At 44.7% G+C, this 27,568-nt stretch overlaps 1 protein-coding gene across 1 annotated transcript in view; it reads right to left on the reverse strand.

The window, feature by feature from the left end:
• Tpo (thyroid peroxidase) overlaps positions 1-27,568 on the reverse strand; it is a 62,169-nt gene that overhangs the window by 12,961 nt on the left and 21,640 nt on the right. The window contains exons 6-15 of the mRNA XM_032908631.1: positions 22,058-22,187; positions 20,448-20,654; positions 19,590-20,090; positions 18,044-18,302; positions 16,304-16,474; positions 12,634-12,871; positions 10,599-10,807; positions 9,143-9,313; positions 2,705-2,836; positions 710-809 (exon numbers count right to left, since the gene is read on the reverse strand). Coding sequence (XP_032764522.1) covers positions 710-809; positions 2,705-2,836; positions 9,143-9,313; positions 10,599-10,807; positions 12,634-12,871; positions 16,304-16,474; positions 18,044-18,302; positions 19,590-20,090; positions 20,448-20,654; positions 22,058-22,187 — 2,118 coding nt within the window. The remainder of the gene's footprint in view (positions 1-709; positions 810-2,704; positions 2,837-9,142; positions 9,314-10,598; positions 10,808-12,633; positions 12,872-16,303; positions 16,475-18,043; positions 18,303-19,589; positions 20,091-20,447; positions 20,655-22,057; positions 22,188-27,568) is intronic.

Genomic DNA, 27,568 nt, shown 5'->3' on the forward strand with positions numbered 1-27,568 from the left:
ATGTAAGATGTGTGAGCTGTGGTTAACTGTGTGCTTGGGAAAGAGTGCTATGAACTGTGAAAGGAAAAGTCTTTCAAAGTCAGAGAAAAGGGAAGAAGGGAGAGGTTAAAAATGAATGTAGAATAGAGAGACCAGGAGGGAAAGAGGATGGTGAGAGAAGAGGGGAAGAGAAAATCTGACATAGCCTAATTCAGGCCGGACACTGATAAGGTAGTAGTCACCATGGCCAGAGACTTGAGACATGTGTGAGCTGCTTAGTGGAAGAACCACTCATAATGCCACAGTTTCCTGGGAACACCTATGCAATGCTCTACCCACTATGGATGTGTGCCTGTCCTCCACGCTGTCCTATTATTTTGGGGGCTAATCTTGCCTACTCAGACAGCACAGCTGCATACTGACTGGTTCCCACATTCCATAGGACCCTGCCACATGGTTGATGGGTAGTAACTGCCCACTCTGGTCCTACAGCAGTTACATATATGACCTGGGTTCTTCTCATTGAATAAAGCCAGCTCTCCTGTCCCTATATCGCCTACTTCGCCTCTATTACCTAAACCACACCTGATAATCTAGTCTGCTGTATGGGTGATTGTGATAAATAGGATTGGGGTTTCCACTCCCCTCATAACAGGGAAGCTTTGGGAAGAACCACGCCCAGAGGAGAGGAAACACCCTGTGTAGGAACTAGGCAGAAGAAGGAACTTACCACCTGCAAATTACAGTCCAGGTGAGACTGGCCAAACCACCAATGAGAAGTGCACCCAGTGCAATGGAGACCCAGGATGCCCGAGGTAGCCTGCCAGAATCTGTACAGGAGGATACAGGTCAGCAAATCTGGCCAGCATGGCCTCCTGGCTGGCCCTAGCACAACTCATGGTGGAAAGACTGTTTAGATAATATGTCCTTCCCTGAGTGATTGAAGGCAGGGAGAGCTGGCAGGGACTGGCCCTTAACTTGGACATAGGTTCAGGTTTAGTGAAGACCACAGTTGGACAGTGACAGCCACAGTTACTAGGACAGTGAGCTTCCTGAGTGAACTTCTTAAGGCTCCTAAAGAATTCCGATGGGGCATGACAATGGGGCTGCAGCAGCTGCACCTGAAGAACACAGCACAATGCTCTTCATATGCATTTGCAAAGACTGTGAAATTCAGGTAGGGTCTAGGAAGTAGCCCTGTACAGTTAGAACTTTTGGGGGATCTAGGGACAGATAGCAACTTTCTCAATGATCTTTCCCACATAGAGATACATTGAACTATTCATTGGGGGTTAGAGAGCAAAGGGCAGAACCCTTAAACCAGCCTAGCCAAGGACCTGTAACATCTGTTCCTGGAGTCTGATCAGGCATTGCTTTCACGTGTCCTGTGCTGCTGCCAAGTTCCTAACGCAGTGACTTCCTGTGAGGAACTGTCTGTTTGGGGCCAGTAGCCCTTGCTTCAGCATCTCTGACATCACAGCCTTGCTATGAACTCCCTTGTCAGCTGATCATCACTGGCTCCTTGGAATTGTTAGAAATCACCCAGCAGAGACCTGTTTTTAAGTGTCACATTCTGTGTCCATCACTGTAAAAGGTGACAAACCCCTAAAGCTATGAGGACTAGTCCCAGCAGCAGGCTACAGGCTTGGATCAGTGCTGGTGAGGATGAGTCTGGAGAGGAGGCAGTAGAGGCCTGGTATCTTAGACTGGCTCTCTAACTGGGACCTGCACCCCAGCTGTTCTCTCTCTCTAGAATCTGAAAATCTCTCAGGGTTTTACCTTCTTGGAAACTGGGGACACCAGTGTTTCTTAAAGTTGACCCTTGGAATTTAAATTTGGCTGCATTTCCATTAAAAATATTTAGATGAGCTTCCTTCTCTACTTGGATTCTTTCCTGGACTCTGCCTTACCAAGATCTCTCTCTCTCTCTCTATCCTTCCCCAGCTTGGATGTGATAGGGCATTAGGCCATTTACTGTCCCTTGGCCTGTACCTGACTGTCGTGTCTCAGGACTTGGTTGTGCACTATGATCAGCTTTATGAGTGCTTCATGCAGATGGGAAACCACTGTATTCTGTCTCTCTGGAATGACTTGATCAATTTCAACCTGGTTAAGACCTTCAGTCCCACACTTACAAGGGTCATTGTCCATCTCTCGTGTTTCTCGAACCTGTGCCCTTTGGTGATAAGACATCAAAAGAAGAAATCCTGCTCTCAACACTTTTCTGGCTTCAGTGCTAGTCATTCAGCAGGAATTCTGAAGACATCCTGGACCAAGCATTAGAATTGCAGACAGGTGCCCTTTAGCTGATTGACAGCATCACGAGTGTTATTCTTAGCCCTTGGAGCTCTCTCACAGGATGAAGTGAGGTTAGCAATGTTTCTGGACCTCCTGGGAATCAGGATGCTGACTCCAGTGCCTCATGGTTCACTTTGGCAGGTTTCTTTCTGAATTAGCTTTCTTGAATTTACAGTGGTGAATGCAGAGAGAAGTGGCCTCAAACTCTGTTCTACACACTCTATAGCATGATTTGCATTGGAAAGGTGTTTCAGACATGCTATCGAGAGCTCAGGGTCTTACTGTCCACTTGCTACTAGGCAGGGTGAGCTTCAGTTTGGCACTTGGGAAAGTTTGGGGTCACCCTATAGGAAAATAGCTAACAAACACAGTGTTTTTCTTATTTCAGAGGAAACTGGCCAACAGGCACTGCAAGGGAGCCACTCACCTATGCAGGTCTTCTCATCCTCACCTAGCACGTAGGGGTCTGTGCACACACACTGGAAGCTTCCCTTGGTGTTCTTGCACTTTGCGGAGGGGTGGCAAGGTGGGTGTGTCAGATCTGCACACTCATTAACATCTGCAGGAACAATGCACAGTCAGTAGTAGGGTAAAAAACAGCCCATGTCCTCAGCTCCATGTAGCAGACTTTACTTTTCAAGGCCACCTAGGACCACCCTTGACCTCAAAGACACCAGTGTCATAGCTTTGCCACTTTCCCAGTTGTTTGACCACCTCCTATTTCTTATTTCTTGAGGTAAAGCACCTGCAGAGTGCACCTTAGTCCTGGTACTGTGGCCAGGTCTATCTCAGCAGCTCCCGTGGCTCCTGGTCTACCTTTGTCTGTGCTTACACTGCCATTCAAGCTTCTGCTTAACCTCCACTGCCTTTTTCTTATGAGCATGAGTCACTGAGCGTAAGGGCCAAACATGCCCTATCTGCCACACTGTATGAAGACTGACGGTTACTATGGACTCAGCTCTGCCTCAGTGTGGGACACACTGTGCTTGTGGGAGGTAATTGATGACAAATACATACTAAGTCCTTCTCTCCTTCTCAATACATCCTGAGGAATCTTATTCTTACTTTTCCTATATGCTTTTTTGTGGCTGTAGTCAGGAATCAGCACAAGCTGAGAGCCTTAGAACCTGGTTCCCTTTAGGCTCTGGAGACTAGAAGCTTAATGAAGGTGTCAGATCACAATGTCCCCCCAAAGAGCAACATGTCCCTTTTCATCTCCCAGAACAACTCTGAATGTGTCACACATTGTAGACTCATTGTTGTGTTCGCTAGTCCTCTTCAGTTGTCCTGGTGTCTTTTCTTGTAAGGACACTGGATGCTGGGTGAAGGCCATCTGGAAGACTCTGAAAAGATTCTATTTTAAAATAGGGCTACATCCTTAGATACTGAGGCTTAGAATTTGGACATTGCTTTCTTGTGGACAACAGTAAATGTCAGAGTCAACAAATTCTGTTTATTCTAAACAGAAGTCAATCTAGGAGCTAGTGAATTTGAGACCATACACATTCTGGGCTTTCTGGCAAGTGATTAACCCTGAGGTGTGTGCTACAAGTCTTCCCTGAGTATATTTGTGTTTCCTACAAAGGAAAAAGGAAACATGTTGAGTCTGGCTACTTTCTTAGAACTCTAGTGCAACTTTAATGGAAGATCAAAGTGTTGTGTGTCTGATAAAATTTTGCTTTTATTCAAAAGCAGTAGAATATGCCTTCAGATCACCATGAACATATCTTCACAGATCTGTTTATTCCTGAAAGCAGAAATAGATGCACATATTCCTTATGAGAAAGAGAGGGAAGCCAAGAACCGTATCCAGGAGGCCAAAAGAAGGGGCAAGAGAGAGTAGGTAACCAAAATGTTTGAATTATATAGGGAAGAGTCTCTGGGGAAAGGGCAGTCCAGTCCTTGGGCTAGCAAGCTCAGGTAGGATGTGAGATAAGCGGCAATACCCTGTAACAGGTAGGGACTGAGGGATGCTGGGAGAACCTGTAGGCCAGGTCCACTTTGATATGTTACCTTAGCCACTTGTCCTAGGTTTGAAACTTGACACACGCATGATCAACCCCCCCCAAACAGTGAAATCAACTGCAACCAAGTATTCAAATGCTCAAGACAGTGAGAGACATCTCATTCAAAACACTACATTCCACTCTCTGTACCCTGTAGGCTGATGGCCATGTCACAATGCAGAATGCATTTAGTCCAACTCTGAAAGTCTTCATAGCCTTTGAGTTTTAACATAGCTTAAACATCCAAAGTCTGCATCTTTTCTGTCTGTCTGTCTGTCTCTTGCTACCTCTGTCTCTGTCTTTCTCTCCATCCCTCTATTACCTGTGTTCAGCTGTCCTTGGCAGTTACTCCATGGCTGTGATGTATGAAACATTTTGTTATCTCCACTAAAACACAGGCTTAATTCTCACAGCTTCATGTAATGACCTCTTGCTCTCTTAAGGCCCTTTATATAGGGATTCCCCTGACACACCCTGTCTGACCTCAGTGGCTCTCTGAGACTGTAGGGAAAGATTCCATGACCTCTTTACTCTCACATCTTTCATGACTCTAAAGCCAAAACCATGTGAATAACACTGAATAGTTTCCTACCAGCCTGTGATGGACTCTAGAGCCCCTGAGCCACATATGAAATTTCTTTTTGTCCTCCTTGCTCATTTTCATTACAGACATACATAAGAGTGATTACTAACAACCATTTGCTAGAATCAATATTATGGTGTCTTAAAAATCACCTTCAACAAATTAAAATTAAACCATTACCTTTAAATTTACTCCCAGGCAAGTTCTTAGGAGAAAGGCAGAAAGTGACCACAATTTAACCAAAAATCTCACAATAATGATCTTTAGACCAGTTACAAATGTTTTTCTCCTATAGAATCTCTTGACATGGACCTCTACAGTACACAAAGTTCTCAATATTACTGTCTTCTAAGATCCTAATAGGACAGTCATTAAGCCATACTGCAGCATTCAAGCACTTTTCTAGTCCTAAATTCCTCCAGATTCCTCCAAAACCCAATATGCTCAGGTCTGGCATAGCAATAGCCCATTCCCAGTACTAACATCTGTGTTCATTACTTTTGTATGTTACTGTGATAAAATACCATAATCAAGGCAACTTGTTGAAGGAAGGGCTTATTTGTGCTGGTGATTCCAGATAGTTTGTCATGGTAGGGAAATGTGACAGCAAATAGGCCTGGTGCCTGAAACAGCTGAGAGCTCACATCTTGAATCACAAGTGCCAAAGAGCAAAATTGGAATGGCACAAGATTTTGAACTTTCAAATCTTTTCTTTAGTGATACACTTTGGCCACCAAAAACAGTTCTCCTAAGCCTCCCTAAGCACCACCCACTGGGGATCAAGTATTCAAATGCCTGAGACTATAGGTTTTAATTCATTCAAACCATCTTAGATGGACTTTAGTGGCTAAATGAGATTTGAACAGAGAAGATAAAATAATCTCATTGGATTTGCTATGTCAAATACCAAAGCTTGTAGCTTTTCCATCTATAGCCAATCACATGGATCTGCAACTGCTTGGAGATTGGTTAGACAGCTATTCATGCCAATTCACCACAAAAATGTTTAGTCTTTATCATTCTTTAAAGATTTGGTTTGTTTCCTTGTAATTCCTTCTTTGGATTTATGTAGTTAGAGGTAAGATTTAGGGAAGACACCTGTAGATGTAAACATATCTGCACCTAGAAGTTTTCCTCAATTTACCTCCATGACTTGTGTAAAAATACTATAAAAACAGGAGGGCAGAAAACATGGACTTGTATTCATAAAACTAGCAATCTCTCTTCATTCTCTTTTCCCAACTTGCTCTGCAGAAACTCCTGCAGTTATAAGGTCTCAGTCCTGTCATGCTCTTTGCAAGCTCATGAGGACCTTTATCTGTGCATCCCATGCAAATGGCTATGGAACAAATCAGAATCGATTCTCATTTAGACATACCACTCTGTCACTTCTGTTTTGTTCAGTGATATATCTTGGGTACACTTGGTTCTACAGTAGTAGCAGACCCTCCTTAATATATTAGGCATGATATTTCAGGGTATGCTGAAAGGGTACTAGACCTTGTTCTTGATATTGTACTCATTAATCAATTTAAACAGACAACCAATGAGCTGGATCCCATGGCCATTCTCACTGTACATTTGGAGGCAGGAGTTGCTGAGTGACATCAAGGGAAGAGTAATTCGCTTCTGAAAGAGTCAACCTGGTGTGAACCTGCTGAGTTATGGCCCTAGGGAGAGGTCACGGTCAGTACTGCTCAATGGATGTCTCACTTCTAATACACTTGGCTTTGCAGTGTCCCAGAGACAATGCCAATTTGATCTCAGAACTGTTGGCCCTGGAAGGCTGCTGGTCTGAAAAGAAGATGTTGTATGTCATATCTTCTGTTCATAGAATCTATACCATGCACTCACTTGTTGCATTTGAGGCCATGTCACCTGATGTTCCTATAATTAGAGGAACCCGGGAAGTCTAGAAATTAAGCCAATAGTCACTAAGTTCTTAGTACCTACTGGCCATTGTACCACACAACTTCTTTAACTTTTAGGCAGCTAGGGATTTTTGAAGTAAAAAGTTAGGATAAAAACAGCTGAAGGATATGGGCTGGGGACAAAAAACAAACAAATAAAAAAAACAATGATTTCTATGACATAAAACTGTCTAGCGGAAGTGTAGTATGGGTGCACTACTTTTAAAAGTTCATCAGAGAGGAGCCCTGTGAACTGTTACATCAGCACATGTTCAGTACGGTCCACCCAAGCAGACGGAGAACATGTAGAGTTTTCTTTAGCTCAACTTTCCTTTACATTCAGAAATCCTAAAGCAAACAGCCTGAATGAGGACATAGAAGTTCAGGTTTTTAGACAAAATGCAGTTAAGGTGTACAAGCTAAGATATCACTATCCCAGAGCTGGCCAGCCATAGAACATCACTGTGCCAAGCCCTGAGGGTCACACCCTAGTGAGACACCACCAGTGGGGAGAACTGGCAATCCTAGACAAGTGAGCATCTCTTGTTTAATTGCTAAGCCAAACCAGCATGAAAGCTTTGAGGTTTGTCATGATGTTAATGAAGATTAACTACAAAATGTGATAATTCAGAGTGATCAAACTAGCAGCTGTCAGAAACAACACCTGCACGCAGATGCTGCCACTTCATAGACATCTGGGCTTCTGTCACTCTTTCTATGGGCATTCTGTCTTCTGGGAGAAAAATCTCTGTGTTCCCAGTGATAAAGTCCTTGGCCTCGTTCCCTGGCCCACTGTTGTTCATGATCAGATCAAAAACAGAGCCGGGGAGTCTGCCAGCTTTGGGCCTTCACAGCCCACTTTCCACTGGTACAAGACTGGGAGAGTGGAATTGTTAGTTTATATCCCAGATCCAGATTAGATTGGTGTTTTCTCACAATAGCTTTCATTTCTTACCTGGTAGGCTTCAGACCTATTGATTCCTGGGTAGTTCACCTTGCTGAAGCCATTTTCCTAGCTCTGCTTTCTCTCTTCCTTGTCCTATCTCTTAGACTACAGTTATGCCCTGGGGGAACTCAACATGACTATCTGTCATGGTGTACAGAACACAGGAGTCAATCATGACCAAGGCTGAGACTTGGCTATCTGTCTCTTGATTACTCAGGGTTAAGAAGTGATGAGCATTGTAACCCTTCAAGAACAAAGCATTCTGGGTTTCAAAGTTGAAATGAAATGTTCATCCATGTGCAAAGGAGATGTAAACTAAAGCTCACCCTCAGACACTGGATGTGGGAGCTCAAAGGTGATCGGCATGTTCACAATGCTGTACAGAGTCATACCAGATTTCCATAGCTCTTAAAAAGAATACAAAACTTTAGATTTTATCTATTTGCAAAGCAGCCAGTTTCTTCCATGATATCACCTTTGCATTCAGAGACTTTGTTAAATGTCTCTCATAGCAAGCAGGCAATGGAATGCTGGCTCTGGCATTCACTCCTTCTGTGGGACCACTTGGTATGCAGGGTTTGTCTTCTATTCAAGAGTCTATCATTAATGTGACTGACAGTCACTAAGACAATATATCCTCTCTAAAAGTAGGGTCCCCGTGTCCTCTCTCACTGCTCCATGCCCCTGGCTGAAGTACCACTTAAGGGAGGTGGATTTTAAGTAAAACAGAAGATGCAAGCTACTGTACCAATAAGTCTCACTGGCAGGGAACTAGAGCCCAGATATCCTTTCTCACAGACTTGTCTTTCTGCAGACAAATCCCAGGACTCAGACTTTTCTACAAGAGGCAAACACTCTTGTAAACTCCCCAACCATCTTGAGGGCAATTCCTACTCTATGCAGTCACAAGAGAGATGTGGGAGGAAGCCAGGGGAGTCCTTATAGCAGGACCTGAGAGTGACTGTTTCCCTCTACTCTTCTATTACTGGCCATGAGGATTGGACATTGATTTCCTGAGCTTGAGGAACCAAGAACATAGCTGGAAGATGGTGCTCAAAGGCATGATAGTTCTGGGTCTTTCTATTGGTACCAGGAGTGAGAACCTTTTCTGTTATTTCATCTGGGGGAAAAGCACCTGTAAATTTTGTCCATAATCTTGTCTAGAACTGATTGGCTCCTTTTCTTCCCTCTTTGACTAAATCACCGTGAATCCATATTTGATGTGACTGCCTCCATGTTTTGCCATCTGGAGAAAGCAATGAAGTGTGGGCAACAGAGAGCTATTCTTTTCCCTCACTGCCAGATCAGCACGAGGGATACCTGTGCTCTGAATAATGTTTTGGTGAAGAATATGAAGATTTCCGCTGGGAAACAGATTGTTTTGTAATTATTGTTAACCACACCATATGACACCACTGACCTTTACAGACAGGAGGCTCTGAGTCCCATCCATTCTGGGTACATGTGACCTGCTCCTGGCCTTGCAGCTTGTATCCATGGAAACAGGAATACACCAGTACCAGCTTCCCAGATTCTTCGCAGTGCACAAAGTTCCCATTGTCCACCTTCTCTGGGAAGACACACTTGTCGTCTGTGGAATGTGGAAGGTCAAAATGCAATGAAGGCCAGAAGGAAAGATTCTAGACCATCAGGCCTACTGTATGCAGAGCTGCCCCTCTTCATTAAAACTATGCCCCAACACCCTGCATCTGCATAGCACTATATTTGGAGATGGAGGCTGCAGAGAGGTTTCCTTGGTTATTTCTTGGCCTGAGATGGAAGTGGTTAATAAGTTTGCATATGCATCTCTCTCAATTGGCATGAACAACATGCATCCCTGTGTTTCTTTTGGCAAATGGGTCCTAGGCCCAGGAGAAATGTCTGCCATGTAGCTAATTCTTCTGTTCCCACTTGAAGCCAAGTCTTACATGGCACAGATCTGATGTCATAGTTAATGAAAGAGTAAATACTTTGTGTGGTTGAGAAAATTCCTCAGTGGGTGAACTGCTTGCTGTGCAAGTGTGAGGACCAGAATTAGGATACCTGGAGCCCATGTAAAATCTGGCTGGGTATGGCAACCCGACCACAATCCCAGTATACAAGAGGCAAAGACAAGGAATTCCCAGAGCAACCTGGCTATCCAGATCAGGGAGTTCTACAATCACTGGGAGATCCTGCCTCAATAAAGTAAGGTGACTATAGACTGAGAACACTCAATGTCAGCTTCAGGTTTCCAGATTCATGTGCTCACAAATGTGCACCCAAACATATGCAAGATCCACACAATATACATACACCACACACACATATGCATACATGCAAATATAAGTATTTCGAGTCAGTGGCAATTCATGAGAAATAATTTAGTCTGTCCTAAGCATGTGTAGAGCTGAAACCAAGGTGAACACATTTACTTTGCTAATTAACCATCAGGAACCTGTTGGTCCCTGCTAAGACTTACATCTTTTCTATATAGCCAAATGTCAGTCACTACTTGCTCTTAAATGAAAGCTCATCGGCTGCTTCTCAGCCAGGAAGGCTGAGCCAGCAGGATCCCAGGAGGCTTTGTACTCATCCGTGATTGCCAGAATTCTAGAGTAATGTTCAAATCTCATGGGCACAGAGCCCATGACAGAAGAGGGAAATCTGGGGGTTGCCAGTGCCAGGGCCCAGCAGTCCCCAAGCAGTATATGAACTTAGATGAAACACAAGCTTGCCCACTGTTGCAGACCTCTGCTCTGACTCTTTGCTCTTCCTGGGGTGCTATGATTCTACAAGACAAGACAAGGCTCAGCAGGTCACGTTTAAAACCAGCCTCTTGGAGAAGTTAAACTGACTTTAATGTCACAATAAAATAACAAGAGGCTCAGATTTACCTTGTGGGAAGGTCTCCCTCCACAGTTCGAGGTCCATGCTAGGGATTTCCTCACAGGATTCAAAGTCCTGGGGGAACTTTCCAATACGGAAGGCATCCACAGGTACTCTGGTGAGGCCGGTGTTGTCACAGATGACCCGAGGTAGTGAATGCTTTTCCAGTTCCTGCCTCTGAGCGTCTGTGAAGACATGGCTATTCTCCCACCAAAACCTACACAGCAAAGGGCACATGAGTGGGGTGGGATGCTTTGCTATTTCTGTTTCCTAATGCACCCAATGCCCCTATGGAGAATCCTGTTGTAGGGTAGCCATAGCACACAGGGCCCATGAGAATCAGTCATTGTGGACATGGAGGAGAAAAGCCGGGTGTGAGCCTGTCTGGGGGATGGGCCACAAGCTGACCAACTTGTAGTGGAGTCTGTATGGGTGCAGCCCTGCCACAGAAACAAGTGCAGCAATACCGAAGTCAGTCACAGGAAGAGGTCCTACTCAGCCCAAGGTCCAAGTTCTATTCTTGTCCCCACCCCCGGGCCAGGGTCATCAGAAAGAAAGAAAATGTTAGTTTTCAGAATGTGAATATCAGAGACAAAGCTCCAATTTTCCACAGCCCTTCCCCATATAAATCATGTCTTGATTCCTACTTGGGAACACATTCTCTTAGGATGGGAGGAGCAGAAACCGGTAAAAGGACCCCGGATGTATTGAACAGCAAGAGAAGTCTCCTGTATACCAGTTGGTTGACTGGAGTTTTGCTTTTTGGAGACATCCGGTCAAAAACACTAGGGTGAAAAATCCCAGCATCACTCCAGCATCTGCTAGAGACTCTTGGACTTTGACATTGAACATGATCCAAAAGTCATGTCATACTCAAGGGAGTTTAGGAAATGAGCTGCCTACCAAGCTTGTGTCTTCTCGTGTCCTAATTACGTCAAGCCATATCATTTTTCTAGAGACACAGTTTCAAGGGAGATTAAAAACTTCCAGGATTTTCCCAGGAATCTCAGGTATGGGAAATGCTGTACCCCTGAAAATGATGGCAGCATTTCTAGCAAAGGTCACAAAAGAGTACAGAGGCTGTGGCTAAAATCCAAGGTATGCCTGAAAGCATTGGGAAGGGGAGAGAGGGATGGGTGGAGGCAGGCAGGAAGAAAAGACAATCCACTATGTGGGGACTGTTAAAAAACACCAGAAAGAGGGCTGGAGAGATGGCTCAGCGGTTAAGAGCACCGAGTGCTCTTCCAGAGGTCCTGAGTTCAATTCCTAGCAACCACATGGTGGCTCACAACCATTTGTAATGGGATCCGATGCCCTCTTCTGGTGTGTCTGAAGACAGCTACAGTGTACTCATATATATTAAATAAACAAATAAATAAATAAATGAAAACAGTTGTGTACTTAAAATAACAAAAAGAAATGCTTCCTTGTTTTTAAATGTATGGCTCCTTCATTGTAATGGGCCATGTTTTCCATTCTGCTGATCACTACTTGGGGTTATACCATGAGGTACACAGATAACTCTGCTTCCCCAGCCTCCTCTGGGTGTATGAAGTTCAACATTTTAGGCTGAAATGGAGGCAGGAAGAAGGAGCAAATGCAAAGGCAGGGAACTGTGAGGAGCTAGAGCTGGAGGCATGGTGCGGAGGCAGGACTGAGTCTGTCCTGTGGAGCCTGCTCCTGGGCACTAGCAGGGGTCCACATCAGCATCGAGGCAGGTCCATCTCCTCAGTGCCCATGGTGTCAGTGAGCGGCCAAAGCTGGAAGCTGGAGATTGTCTCAGTTTGAGTTTTGTTGCATACCTTTTCATCCACATGACTGGAAATACCAGAAAACAGTAGTCATGTTTTTAAGTGAACAGAATATTGTATAGGCCTTGTGGTCCTTTTGTGTGGTGACAACAGCATTTTATCATCAAGGATGTTACATTTGAGAGAAAACCTGTCCAGTGTCACTTAAGCAATTGAGCCCAGACCTTGCAGCTCCATGCTAACCTAATACGCCCAGAGTGCATACCACATGTACTTTGCCACGTGTACTGACCTGTCCCCATCCCTCAGAGCCTTCATCTGCTTCCCAATGATACATGCAAACAGAGGACCGGTGCGGGCTCCCGGTAAGAACTTTTCAGCCAGGCCTCCCAACCAGACATCAATGTTGTCAGCATGCTTGTATAACTCCATTATCTTATTGACCATGCTTCTGTTGGCAATGGCCTTGTTCAGCTCAGCTGGTGTCTCCAGGCGCGACAAGCCACAGAACTCTCTCCACTCATTGTAGCCTGTACCATAAAGAGAGGGTAGGTCCGTCTTCACAGGGATTTAAGTTTCACCAGTCTACCCATGGGTTCTGTTGACCCCCGGAAACCAGAGTTGCAGAGTCACAGCCCTGCCTGCTAGTCCCTGCTGCAGAGTGACACTGCTTTGTAGCATGACATTCAGCACTATCGATTTCAAGAGGACAGACCAAGTAGCATAGACTTGAAGCTCTTATAAAGAGTATATTTTGGGGTGAATTGGAATTAGAAAAGGTGCCAACTTAAAACACTTAGTGGACTTAATCTGTGACGGGATCAGTCTTTCCTTACAGAACCATGGTGGCAGATTACACCTTTTACAGAGCTACAGATGCTGTAGAAGGACACTGGGAGCTCATGGAGAATAAGAGCACACTAGCACTCTCTCTCTCTCTCTCTCTCTCTCTCTCTCTCTCTCTCACACACACACACACACACACTCATACACATACACACAAACATAGACAGTTTTACACATATATTCATAAACACAGACACTGTCTTCCACACCAACTTGTATACTCTCTTAGACACACTCACTAACAGACATACTCTTATACACATTTACTCACATACTTTCTTATACACACTCACACACAGACATACCCTCTCTTATAAACACAGTCACTCATGCACAGACACTCTCTCTCTTACACAGATACACTCACAGACACACACTTTCTCTTACATACACAGATGCATGCTCTCTTATACAATGTACTCACACAAGACACACACTCTCTTATACACTCACTCACAGATACATACTCTATTGTATACAACACTACACACTCACTCTCTTATACACACACTCACAAACACATACTCTCTTACACAGACACACTCTCTTAAATACACAACAGACACACTCTTATACACACACACCCAGAATACACATATGTACATGCCTATCTTTCCTTATCTGACTGTCTCTAATACTGCAGATTCTCTATCTGCTTGAGGGTGATTTCATCACTGCTGGCCTCATGGTCCCAGCATCTCTCAGTCCTCACTGACCCTACATGTAGTACTCTGGCTTTGCTGGGCTGCCTTCTCCTCTGGACACATGATATGATCTTCAGTACCCTCCTTATAGGCTGCCTTTGGCCTCATCCTCCTCATCTGGACTTCTTCCAGAAGTCTCTGTTCCTCCTGACAGTAATGGGAAATGCCAGTCACAATCTGCTGGGGGACTCCACACTGAGGCACTCGGCAGGCAGCATGGTTCCTTGTCACCATTTGCCTGTTTATTCTGACATCAGTATTCCATCCGAGTCTGCCTTGTGTTGTTCCCACTGCCTTCTGCATCTATATCCTCAGCAAGTATTGTATAAACACCCATAGAGAAATGCACTGAGGCCCAGGCCAAGTGTGCACAGGGGTGATGATGGCATTAACAGGATAAAAAAGTTGGGGACTCATGGTGAAGCCCAGATAACATAGAATCTGAAGGAGGATCATGCATCTTCTGGATAGGCTGAGAAGGATGGTATTGCTGGGAGCTTGATGATGGCAGTACCTCCATTCTGACTCAGGAGAAGCTGGGGTCTGTTTAGTGTAGCTGTGTTTGATGTGTGTGTTTATGTGTATGTGTGTGCATGAATGTGTGTGCATGAGTGTGTATGTGTGTGAGAGTGTGTGCATGTGTAAGTGTGTGTATGTGTGAGTGTGTGCATATGTATGTGAGTGTGTATATATATGTGTGTGTTGTGTGTATATGTATGTTGTGTGAGTATATGTGTGTGTATGAGGGTGTGTGGGTGTGTGTGTGTATGTGTGAGTGTGTATGTATGTTGTGTATGTGTGTGTGAGTATGAGTGTATGTGTGTGTAGGAGGGTGTGTGTGTGTGTGTGTGGGTGCATATGTGTGTGGGTGTGTGTGTGGGGTGTGTGGGTGTGTGTGTGTGTGTGTTGTGGATGTGTGTGTGAGTATGTGAGTGTATGTGTGTGTATGAGGGTGTGTGTGTATGTGTGTGTTGTGTGCATATGTGTGTGTTGTGTGTGTATGAGTGTGTGTGTATGCATATGTGTGTGTGTCTGCGTTGGTATTTGATGCAGCCATGCATCATACCACATTTTCAGAGCCATGGCTCTTGAGCTGCCTGGTCAACAAGTCTGCTCCGCCTCAACTCTGAGTCTGCTGTGCACAGCTGGACCTGGTAAGTTGTAGCTTATTGGGAAGTCCCCTCTTTGTTCTCTAATTCCAGTTGGGTCACCTCAGTCATGTCTCTCAGGAGCCATCTAGCAAGATGACAGCTTTCTCCTTTCCTGTCTCCTGAGTCCTGACAAGTCCCATAGCATTTTGACTCCATTACAGACTGCTTTAGGCCAGACCCTCACAGATCCTGTAATTTCATGGCAAGCAAAATAAAATCAGTGAATTTGATTTATGTGAAAACATTTATTCCCACTGCTTGCTGCAGAGGTTAGGGAATAGAGGAGTTACTTCATTAAATATCCACTTGAAGGATCATTTACTCTCAGGATAATTGAAGCACAAAGAGTGAGCGAATTCCACTTGAATATTGGGAGAGAGGTTTCTCAGGGGCCATAAGCAGCAGGAATGTGCTTCAATCACTCTGAGAAAGCTGGTGCACCTGGAGCTCAGGGTGAAACACAGAAGGCATGTGGCCTTCCACACATGCAGAAGGGACCCTTTCTATAACTTCCCAGTATACACATGCTCTCCAAATCCAAGTTGCTACAGTCCCTTTGAAGGCTGCAGTGAGGGAAAAATGACACAGAAGGGCAACACCAACTGCATTGCACTCTGCAGACAGAGCTTCAGAAGAGCAGCCAGGGTCAGAGCACCTGCATCAAGGGCCTTTTCTCAGTCATATTCATAGGGCAGAGAACACTGGCCACTGGCTGGGTGAGTGGGCCTCTGGGTTAGGCAAGGCATCAATGTGGTAGTTCCAGGGGAACCCTGGTGCTCCACACACTTTTGTGGTGCTGACTCCATTGGAGCTCTGGGAGAGACTCTGTAGTTCTGTAGTAGATGCCTCTTATAGACTGGGACTTGTCCCCAGAGAATACAAAGAAACACATCAGAAAAGGCAACTCAAACACATATCCCAGATAGAGACACAGACTATTCTGTGGAGTTTTTGGAAAGTCAGTCTACACACAAATATGCAGTTAGTTACAGGCTTGGTACATAACCTATAATCCCAGTTATGTGGGAGGATGGAACAGAAGGATTATGAGTTGGAAGCTAGCCTGAGCTACATAGCAACACCTTATCTCAAAACACAAACACCAACCAAACAATCAAAACGAACAAAACCCACGAATCTATTCCTTTGAAGCTGGCAGTGCAATAGACTTGTAGATCCATTTCACTCTATACCAGATACTGACCCAGCTAATTCTTCCTTCAGCACGCACTGAGGCACACCATCTAGAGACTGAACAAACCTGGTAAGCCGTGGTCCCGGCCCCTCTGCAAGTTCAGTGATGCCAGATCCAAGGTGCCCACATTAGACAACACAAACAGCCTCTCGGTCAGTTCCTCATTCATCAGTTGCTCCTGTACTTGCAGCTTGGCTGGTCTTGCCAGGAGGCCTCTTACTATTGGATCCAAACCACCTGAAAGACATCACATACAAATCAGAGAGGTCCCTAGGTCCCTGCTGAGTTCTGAGGACATAGAATAGATTCTCAGTTGTAAGGCATGTTTACTCTTAAATGTCTGTTTACCTTCACCAAATTACCTTACACAATCCCAAGATTTCCAGGTTCCTCAGGACATGGCCATTATCAGCAACCATGTGCCTAGGATGTACCTTCAGCACCTCAGGGACTAGACGTAAATAGTCTAGTCATATTACTCAGATTTATTATTATTTATTTTTCAGCAGCATAATGTTTAGAGCCAAAGGAAATATTCATTGGCCTCTACTGCCTGGGGCAGTAAGATGTGGCCTGGTCTGGCAAACTCAGTTTCTCAAGAACCTTGCTCTATAACCCACTAAAGTCTGGGCCATCCTCACAGAAGGCCTCAAAGGAAGCAAAGCATCCATTTCAGAGGTCTTACCCTCCCTTAGCTGCATGAATCCAGAATTACATGCAATAACATCTACTGAGAGGCCAGTTGCCTTACCTCCCCCTCCCTCACCCCCACACAGTGGCAGATGTATAATACAGTTTGAACTGGGTAGAGTGACTCGGGAAGACCCCAAACCTATCTCCTTATGCTTTGAATGAAAGCAATGTGGTTATCAGTGGTGAGGGAGATGACATCAGCTGCCATCATCTCTACCCTCAAACCTGTCCCTGTGCCTACCTTTGACACAGGTTAGAAATTACCAGAGGGACAGGAAGAACATGGGGGAAGGAGCAGAATGAAGACTATGGGGAAGCATGGAAACAACCCTCCAGAGTAGAACCAGAGAGCTGCAGGGTTTTGTTGTTGTTGTTTGGTTGGTTTTTGTTTTCAGATTCCAGCATCCCAAAGCTCACAGTGCTGGTCTCACCAGAGAGACCAGGCATAGTGCTTAATGATTAAGAAATGATAGCACCATCTATGAGGCATGACCACCAGGACACTTTTACTTCTCTGTCTCCAAACACAAAGAGAGTGTACTCTACCTGGATAATCTAACCTGAGCTCCGAAGAGCTCCAGATGTAAATCAAGGCATTTGTCACAAACATGTCACCTTTTAAAAAAGTTTGAACACTGGACTGGGTGTGGGGGGCAGGGGTGGGGTTGTGGCTCAGCCAGTAAAGCATGATGCATGGCAAGCGCAAGAACCCAAGTTTGTTCCTCAGAACCCAGGAGAATAAATGTAGGGTGTGATGGTTGTGTGCTCTTAATTCTGCTGTTGGGGAGGCAAAGACAGGGATTCCTGTAGCTTGTTTTGTGGCCAGTCTAAGTTAATTGGGGAACTGGGTCAATTCAAGACCCTTTCTCAAAGGAAGTGAATTGCTTTCCTAAGAATGATATTGGAGGTTAGCCTTTAGCCTCTATTTGTATACACACACATCTAAACACACAGAAACATGCACATACATGCATGCATATGAAAAAAGGCATTGAATGCAGTTATTCCCTGTAAATACTGATAAGTCAGATAGCATATTCATGGGATATGAAGGCTCATGTTGGGCTACCCTGACTTGTACTTAGCTGGAGATTAATTCAGGAGTGGGCATACCTTCCTGGATAAGCCTCCAGGGCCTGAAGAAGACGTCGTGCAGCTGCAGCCTGGGGAGCTCTGTGTGGTCCTGGAAGTCCGTGTTTAGTCGTCTCACCAGTGGATGGACTGTGGCATGGCCAAAGCGGAAGGCAGCAGTAGAGAAGACGTTGGACACAGTAGGGTTCACCGTGGGGTTATAGCCTTCATAGGGGCCCACATACTGCCTGAAAGCATCGGGACCCAGGATCTTGGGGATATAATCCCTCATGGTGATGATCTATAGAGGGGGAGAGAGATGTTCTCTGAGCAGGGAAGGTGTTCAACACAGCCCAGGGATACCTGTAGGCCAATAGAAGGTTAAAGATTAAGCATTAGGGAAGAATTCTGCCTGGGCATCTTTATGACAAATCATCATAAGATTCATGAGGCTCCCTTAGGAGGGCACAGCTCACAGATACAGGCAGAGGTATGGGAAAGGACATACCCATCAGGCAAGAGTACAACCCACAGGAATGTAAAAAACAATAAAAAACAAAGAGATACTAGACTGAGGAGGATGATACAGAAGTCTATGCCTGGTCCTTAGGTGCCCAAGACCACAGTAGGTCCCTTGCTCCAGGCTACCCCTTGCAACTATGTATTGGAGAACAATATTCACTTCCTATTTTGCTAGGCAAAATGCCAAGTGCCCAGCACAGAGCCTGTTCTAACCTGACAAGGGGAAGAGGGTTAGTATAAAGTGAGTCAGCCCTTCATCACAATCCAGGGGGACTGAAGTCAGTACTGCACTGTTTTCTAGTATGATTTTTCTTATACAACTGATCAAAGATCAATAGGAATTGCCATTTAAGATCCTTTGGCCTTTAAAAGTAAAGATCTAAAACTGATTTTTAGCTTAATGTGACAGAATTATGAGGAACTTCATGATTACCAAAACACAAAGAAACCAGAATCCATCTACATACCCACCTCACAGGGCTGCTACTAAGAATATTATGAGCTACATACAATGTTTGGCTCTGTAAGCTCCAAGTACCAGCCAACAGCTACTGAAGGGACTACTGCTGGGTACAGTGGTGGGTGCAGGAGGTCTGGGCTTTATGGTTACTATACCCAGTGCTGGACAACAAAGCCACGAGGAACCTCCTGGTAATAGGAATGCTTTGTACATATAAACTTGTGCTTTGGAAGTTCCCACTTGAGTATTCCCAAGGTGATCCTGCCAGAAACTAAGAAAATCCATGGTGGTCCCACTGGAAGCTACTGGTAAGCCTGTGGTGACCCAACCTAATACACCCACACATGACTCCTTAACCAGAGCTGACAGACACACGATGCGCACTGCTGTGGACGCACGGGTCCTGGAGTGTTTAACTTTGGCAGGGTTGATAAACATGTTCCAACCCCGATGCTGCCTGTCTTCATGTCCTTGGATGCTCATATTCTCCTTACTACCAGCGACACAAAGACTAATGCCCCTCGGGTGTTCACACCAGCCTTGTGGACACATCTTAGAAACATCTACTTCTTCCTGTCTGTAATATCCCTGCACGGAGGCACATACCTGGTGCAATGCCCCTACCACCTTGCGTGCCTCCTGGTAGGCAGTGTTGGCGCTCCAATGTGTGTTGATGGCTTTGAAAGCTGTAGCCAGGCGGTTGTGCTCGCGCAGCCACAAGGTGTGCACTGCTGCCAGGGCGGGGACCTCGCTGGCGCGGCCATCGCCAGCCAGGAAGCAGGGCGTGCGGTTGGCGTGTGGAGCACCGGGCTCTGGAGCACAGGCGGCTGATGCGAAGGGCAGGTAGGCGCGGCCAGAGTCTAGGTGGAGGGTGTTGACACGCAGCAGCCCTGCCGAGCTGCTCCAGTTGCGCAACTGCTTCTCAACACCTGAGGAGCTGCCGTACACCGTGGAGGCATCAAGGAAGGAGGTCAAGCCATTCATCTGCTGCCTCGGATTGGCCGCAGACAGGTTGCCAAAGAGTGCTCCTTGGTCCCCAGTGCCACAGGCGGCTGAGGAGCGGTAGAAAGGTAGGCATGCAGAGGTCCCTGAGGAGTTTGAGGGAAGCTGTGGCAAAGGGGAGACTGGATGTCACTTCCGGCTCTTGGGTCCGTTTAGAATCTTAAATCATAAAATAAATTTGCGTTGATTAGATGATGGGCAAGGGGTAATACTTATTGCTGAGTGACAATCCGTGGTTCAGAGCATGCACACGACGTGGTCTGGGAGTTATGGGGTAAGTTGCATGCATAAAATGGTATTGTAAACAGGAGTGCATTGAATGTCCAAGAAGCCTGTATATGTAGGAAGCTCCTGGGGACAGGGCGTGGGAAGGAGACTTTGCATTTTATTTCAAGCTTTTCTGTTTAACATTTTAAAAGTCACATGCCATTTCATAATCAGTGAAGAGTTGAGGGAAATTACCTGTATGGGGAAGCAGGGGTTTTGGTTCTCACAGGTCAACTGGCAGTCCACACCTCCCCAGAAGGCTGCTGTGCTGGTGCTCTGTGGTGTGAGAGCAATGTCATGATCGATGTACTGTCCCCACACCGGCAGAAAATCAGAGTACTGGTCATCTTCGGTCACAGCCTCATTTGAAACTTGAATGAGGTGTCTTGTCACCTCCCGTACCTGGATAAAGAGGACAGCTTGTAATGGTGAAGTTAGACAGCACTGTGGACAATAATGGAGACCTTGGGGTATTAAAATCATGGTGAGACTCTTGTCCACAGCTCTGGAGAGCCCTGGAAAGACCTGTTACAGTGGACATAAGAGGAAGAACCAAGATGGAAGACAGACACATTTGGGCGTGGCTGCAGAGACGATTCTAGGTTTCCAAGTATATCCAGTCTGGTCACATGGGTCTTCAATTTTTGAGAGCCTTCTTGACCATTGTTAGAGAGTTGTGATTTGAGGTGGAAAACATGGACAGATTCCACACTGTAGACTTTGGTGGAGGAGCCATAGAGGAGGCCATAGTATAGCCTTTAGAGGTTAGGAAAGATGAGGCTTAAGAGACAGTCAGTGGTAAAAGCATCTGCCTTGCATTGCATGAGCAAAGCACTGGGCTTGAAGCTCAGCATCACAACCACAAACACACATGCGAAAGTCAAGGAGAGGGAACCCCCAAAACCTCGAAAAGGACACAATCCCGAGACACCTTGAATTTAGATATTTTAGACTTTTGGCCTACAGAACTGAAGGGTTAAAATTTTATTATAGCCAACTAAAACTTGTATTAATGTTAGAATAAAATCAAGAAATGAAAAAAATAAGAAAAGATACTTGAAAAACTGCCTAGGAACAGGGGTAAATCTCCATTGGAGAGTTTTATGATGGTGGAGGTGTCAGTCTATAGCTGACTAGGTCAGCTCCTCATTTCTGGTACTGGTTTTATCTGGGCTGAGCTGAATACCTGTGACCTATCATACATCTTGAAAATTCTGTTGTGGAATATGGCTTAGAAACAAACATTGAGTTATGCAGTGATGTGGAGTCAAACTTGGGCCGAAATGGATGATGTTTTGATAATGTAGATTGATGGACCCAATGGCAAATGTTGGACCAAAGGACAAGTAGGAAATGAATGCTTTTGTGTACCCCCTCTCCACCACACACAAATATGCCTCTGGTAGCAAAACAGTAGCCAGTATCTGCAGATATACAGTTTGTATGAATGAATTCATTAGTGAATGCATGTTATTGCTGAACCCTGTCTCCCACCTGATGAATAGAAAAATTTATTTAAGAATATTAAAGTCCTTATGAAGAGGAAAGGTGTAAAATTAGATGACAGTGACTTTAAATCTCAGTTGTTCTCTCCACTAGCTGAGTGTAGCTAAACTTCAGAGCCTCATCTATAGGTGTTACACCTTGGGGCTCCAACTTTTTAGGAAGTTTGGGAACACAAGGGGATGTTTCCACAATAGATCATCCAGCAGTTGCCCATTGCCCTCCAAGGCTATGGGGAGTATGCTGGCATTATGGGAAACCTGTTCCTGTCTTGTTAAAGTAGGTTCTAAATGAGTACCAACCGGGGGCAGTGGGAAGCCATGGTATAAGAAATTAGGGTTCCAGCCTCTGGGCTGACTGAAACCATCTTCGTAGACAGGAGGCAGCCATCTTGCTAGGGCTGTGTTGGAGGCTCCCCATCTGGGGTGATCTCTGTGGAAACAAATGAAGGGATGTGTTTGAGATGGAATTGAATAAAGAAATGTTGAGGTCTCAATTCATTATAACTCACTCAGTATGATACAAGTCTCTAGGTAGGCCTTAGAAGCTGATCTTCCTGATGGATTTCTCTGGGGTATGTGGAGGAAACTGACTTCTAGAACCTTAGTCTGTAACCTTCCTGAGGGGGAATCCTACCTCAAGGAGCTCTGCCTGCTGATAACTACTTCATACAGCTCCTTCCCAGGAGACTCCCTAAGGCCTCTTTCCAAAGTAAGGCACTCATTCTTCTAGCATGTACTATAGCAGTCCTATTCATAAGACAGATATTTGGGGCATTCAAAGGGACTATTCAAAATATTGTAATATTTAAACACCTTTAATAAAGACACATCCAGGGCCCTTGTGCTTATCATGATGATGATATTTCTACTAGAAATAAGGTACCTAGGAAACTACTGGAAGTGAGAGAACTGCAGATAGGAGACATATTAACATGTGTATTTAAATTAAAAATAATAGACCTTTTTCTGAGTTAATTGCTTTGAATGAAAAATGAACCCTATCACCAAGGCTAAAGAAAAGGGATGTTTTCTACACTCAAACTGATCTGTGATTTTATTCTTTGGTCAAAGTATAACTTGGCAAAAATGTGTTTAAGGTCCATGTTAAGGCAAATGTGAGTTGATCAGTCTTTACTGATTTCCCAAGCTACTTCTAAGTAGGTCAGGAGCAGCACCTCTAATCCAAAGGGGAAAGAAAGGGTATATTTAAATATTATTTGACACATTTTTCTCCAGGAGCTGAGAAATTGAAATATTAATGATTGGCTACTAAGCCCAATGAAAAGCAGATGCTTTTCAAGTCTTATTTAAGTAGATCAACCACCTGGATTTTGTTGTTTCATGATAGGCCAGTACGTGTTTGGCTTTGAGATGGCCTCATGTAGCCCAGACTGGCTTTGAATTGACTATGAGTGACCTTGGATTTCTGATCCTTCTGCCTCTCCCTCTCCAGTAGTAGGATTGCAAGCACATGTTAACCATGTTCATGTACAATGTATGTGGTCTTGACACTTGAAGCCAGGGCTGTGTGCACGCCAGGCAAGAACTCTACAAACTGTGCTGTTTCCTTGGCCCCAGGAAGCGATTTTAATGAAAGCTCATTTGTATGTTCACTTTCTTGTATATATGAGGAAGAATTTTGAAACCCAGATTCAATTTTCATAGTAAACTTTTGTTGGTGACAAGTTCACAGGTACAAGTTTCCTCAGATCCCTTTACTGAAGAGGGGGAAGGTGGCCACTGTTTGCTCACCTCCTGTCACATAACAGGGAGCTGTGCGCAGTGACTTAATTCGAGTCCTGGAAGTTGGGGAGATAGATCAGAAAGGTGCAGAAGGGCAGAGCAGAGTTTCAGAGTTAAAGGTGGGTGGGTGACTACTGTTCACAGCCTGAGAGGTCATGAGGAGATGAGGGTCACGAGGAGAGGAATTTGAAGTAGAAATGCCTGAGATTTTTGACGTTGAAAACTGTTATCCATATTCCTTCCAGGAAGCCGCTGGCTGACTACAGAGCTTCACCTCCCCTTTTGCTCCTCCAGATCCAGTGCCCCAGCCTGATCCCCAGTTCTATGCCTGCTGTAGTCTCCCTTTCCTCTCTGACCCTATCCCCAACAGATCAGGACCAACTTCTCCTTCAATCTCCCTTTCCCCACATCATCCCAGCATCCAGGCCTCTAAGGCTAGCAAGCACTCTTTGGGGACACAGCAGCTGAGCAGGTCAGGGAAACAGGTAAGGCAACTGAAGACCTTCTCCACCCCCTCCTTCCCTTGAAACTCAATCCCCCACTTTTACTTAGAACTCCTGCTCCTGCTCACATCCCTTGTGGACCCCACAGAACATTCCCTCACAATCTCCCTCTCTCACCCACTGCTTTATCTCAGTCCCCCCAACTCCTGCAGGCTGTCCCTGCTAACCCACCAGGGAAACAGGCAGATTGACTGCAGACCCATCCTCTTTCTTTCCATTCCTGCCAATCCAGGACTCCAAGTTCACCCTCAGTTCTATAGCAAATTTTCTGAAGTGATCTCTCTTCACTCTCTACCTCTATCCTAAGGAGGCTTACTAAGCAGATCCTGGCAGAACACTTTGCTTTCCTCCCTACTGTGAACCCCTTAGCACCCCTAGTCTATTCCCCATGACTAAATGTCAATTCCTATTACTTAAAAATACATTTTACCTGGAACCTCCTATGGGCACATCTATCATGGACACATAAAATTTCCTAGCAGACCATGCACAGTAGATACACTTTCCTAAAATTCAGAATGAAAACAGAAACCAAGGAACAAAACACCCACCCAACAAAGCCAAGACCAGGTATTAGTACCTAGAACTATAATTTTGCCAACCCGATGCCTAGACACCAGTGTAAAAACACAATCAGTAACAGCAGGACAGAAAGTCTTTACTAGAACTCAGCAGCCCTACCACAGCAGGCCCTAAGTATTCTAACATAGCTGAGACACAGGGAAAAAAATAAAAGAAAAAAATTAAAACCATCTTGAAAAATCCTGAATAAAATTGATAGAGGTTTCTAAAAGTGGAAATAAGGAAATCCCTTATAGAAATCCAGGAAATACAACAGTGGGGGAAAATGAGTGAAACTGTTCAAGTCCTATAAAAATAAATACAATCAATAAAAAACAAGACAAAACAACCATGAAAGTTCTCCACATTGAGAAAATTTTGGAAATTAAAAAAAAAATGAGTAATTTGGACAGGAACTGCCGAGGCAAGCTTTACCAATAGAGTACAAGAGGTGGGAGTGAGAATCTCAGGCATTGAAGATCTATAGAAGAAATGGGCCTATCAATCAAAGAAAATGTTAAAGCTAAAAAATTCCTGGCACAAAACATCCAGGAAACCTGGGACATCGTGAAAAGACCAAATAATGGGAAGAAAAGAAAGAAAAGAAAGCCAGGTCAAAGGCTCAGAAAATATTTTTAACAAAATCATTGAAGAAAAATTTCCTAACCTAAAGGAGAAAGTATAAGAAGCACACAGAAAACCAAATAGATCGGACTGAAAAAGAAAGTTCCCTTGGCACTTAATAATCAGAGCACTAAACATGCAGAACAAAGAAAGAATTGTAACCTGCGAAGGAAAAAGACTAAGTAACATAAAAAGGCAGACCTGTTAGAATGATATCTGTCTTCTCAGTGGAGATTCTAAAAGCCAGAAGGGCCTGCAGAGCTATGCTACAGACTATAAGAGACCACAGATGCCAGCCCGACTACCAACTCAACAAAACTTTCAACCACTGTAGGTGGATAAAATAAGGCATTCAATGGTAAAACCAAATCTAAGCAGCATTTATCTACAAATCCAGCCCTACAGATTGTGCTAGAAGGAAAACTCCCATGTAGGAAGGTTACCTATGACTTACTGAACCAGTACTCCCCTATTTTGGGCAATCTGGTAAATTAACAGTTTGCCATTTTGCTCCAGAAGTCCCTTGTCTCCACACCCTGAGCTTTGGCGTCATAGATGGGCTGTCACATTCACCTGGCATCTTCATGGGCTCTGGGGATCCAGTTGATACCCTGTGCCGCCAGCAGTTTACAAGCTGAGGCATCTCCCTAGCTCAGGTAAGTGATTTTTAAGATCTCTCAGAGTATTTCATACTGTTTTATTTCCCTTATCCTCACTCTAGTGGATAGACTTTGTTACCCTTCCCTGTCTGAGATGCTCTGCAGAAAGAAGGGTGAGTGGTTAAGCATTACAAAGAACTGCTTGAAATATCCCTGGAGGGGAAAGGTTTCATTGTTCAGTGTCTGTTGCTTCACCTAAGAACATTCCAGGGGTTCTAGTTAGTAACAGGCCAATGCTCCAAGAAGACTTGGTGACTTTTGTATGTCTGGAGAGACAGTAAGTGGAAAACAATTCTACTATTAATATATTCTGTTGACATCTAGCCCACCAATCGGCTTAATTTGGAGTAGTGCTTTTAATTAGCAACACGAAGCCAGCCAGCCTTCTGCACAGATTTGTTACCGTCAGCTGTTTTCTTACTGTAGCTCCATAAAGTTCAGCTCTCACGGAGGCCTTATTTCACCCAAACTAACATTGCTTACACAACCTTGCTGTGAGCGCTTTCTTTTTTCCACCCTTTGGCTTTTCTATTTCCAATATCCACTAGGAAGTCTTAGGTGCTCAAGAACACTGCTGTGAACACCCAGTGTACCACTGAACCTGTACAGTTAGGATTGGCTGCTTAACAGGACTACAGATGGACATCACTGAATGTCTCTTGTTGGCTCTGGACCACATAAACACCCATGAGCATATGCTGAAAGACCATCCTTAGTGGAATCTCGGCATCACGCTCATATATCTTCAGCTCTTTGTTAGGTTTGGATTAATGGTGGCCATTCGAACATGCTGGCAACAGCATGAGTAGAAACAGTTCTGAGAGTGCTTTTCGGGGAAGTGCCTGTTCTTCCGTCAGAGCTCTAGTGACCTGACCAGGACTTAGGAACAGCTACTCAGTATTGTATTTACCTCAGTGTTCCACATTCTAACAAGGAAGAAATCCTTCTATCTCCAGCTTAAAAGGGATGCTACTGTGCTGGGAGATAGCCTTTGGCTTGTTTTCCTGCTCATTAACCTAGCCCCAACACATAGGAAAAAACAATAGAATAGCCCCCTGGGTCATATGCAAGATTAGCTTTTCTTCTCACTTTTATAGACATGCTGCTTTCTCAGCAGTAAGGTGGAATTACATGGAATGAGGAAGGTGGATGCCTTGCATAAGGCAGGCTCACACAGAAGAGCTCAGCACACCTCAGTAGTCATGTGGTCCTGGAGTGCTCCACAGAGTCCACTATACTTCTGAAAGCTGGTCTGGAGGAATGAGGAAATTGGTTCTTGATTTGGGGGAACTCTGGCAAGAGCTGCATCATTTAGACAGCTAAACCATCTTGGAGGTGGGCTTGTCATGGCTGTGGGCAATGGAGCATGTTGGGATCTCTCAGATGGGAATGTGTTTTTCTATACCTACTGTAAATATGACCTTCTTCAAGAGGTTTAAATTTTACCACTGGCACCCATGTCTGAGAGTCCTACAGGACACCAGCACCAACTTCTCCTTTTCCTTTAAGGTTAATGAGTTTGTTTGGGATGCACTGATCTCCCACACAAATCCAGAGGGTTTGTTTGGATTTCTAATATCTAGTTTCTACCTTGTTAAGTGATATCTTCCATTTTGAATTTTAAAGTATGATCTGGACTCTGCATGGACTCATGTTTGTAACAACTATTGTTTGAAGCAGCCTATCAATGCATCGACTTTCCCTAAAAGAGATGTGTTAAT

Source organism: Rattus rattus, chromosome 7 (assembly GCF_011064425.1).
Source record: "Rattus rattus isolate New Zealand chromosome 7, Rrattus_CSIRO_v1, whole genome shotgun sequence".
NCBI lineage: Eukaryota > Metazoa > Chordata > Mammalia > Rodentia > Muridae > Rattus > Rattus rattus.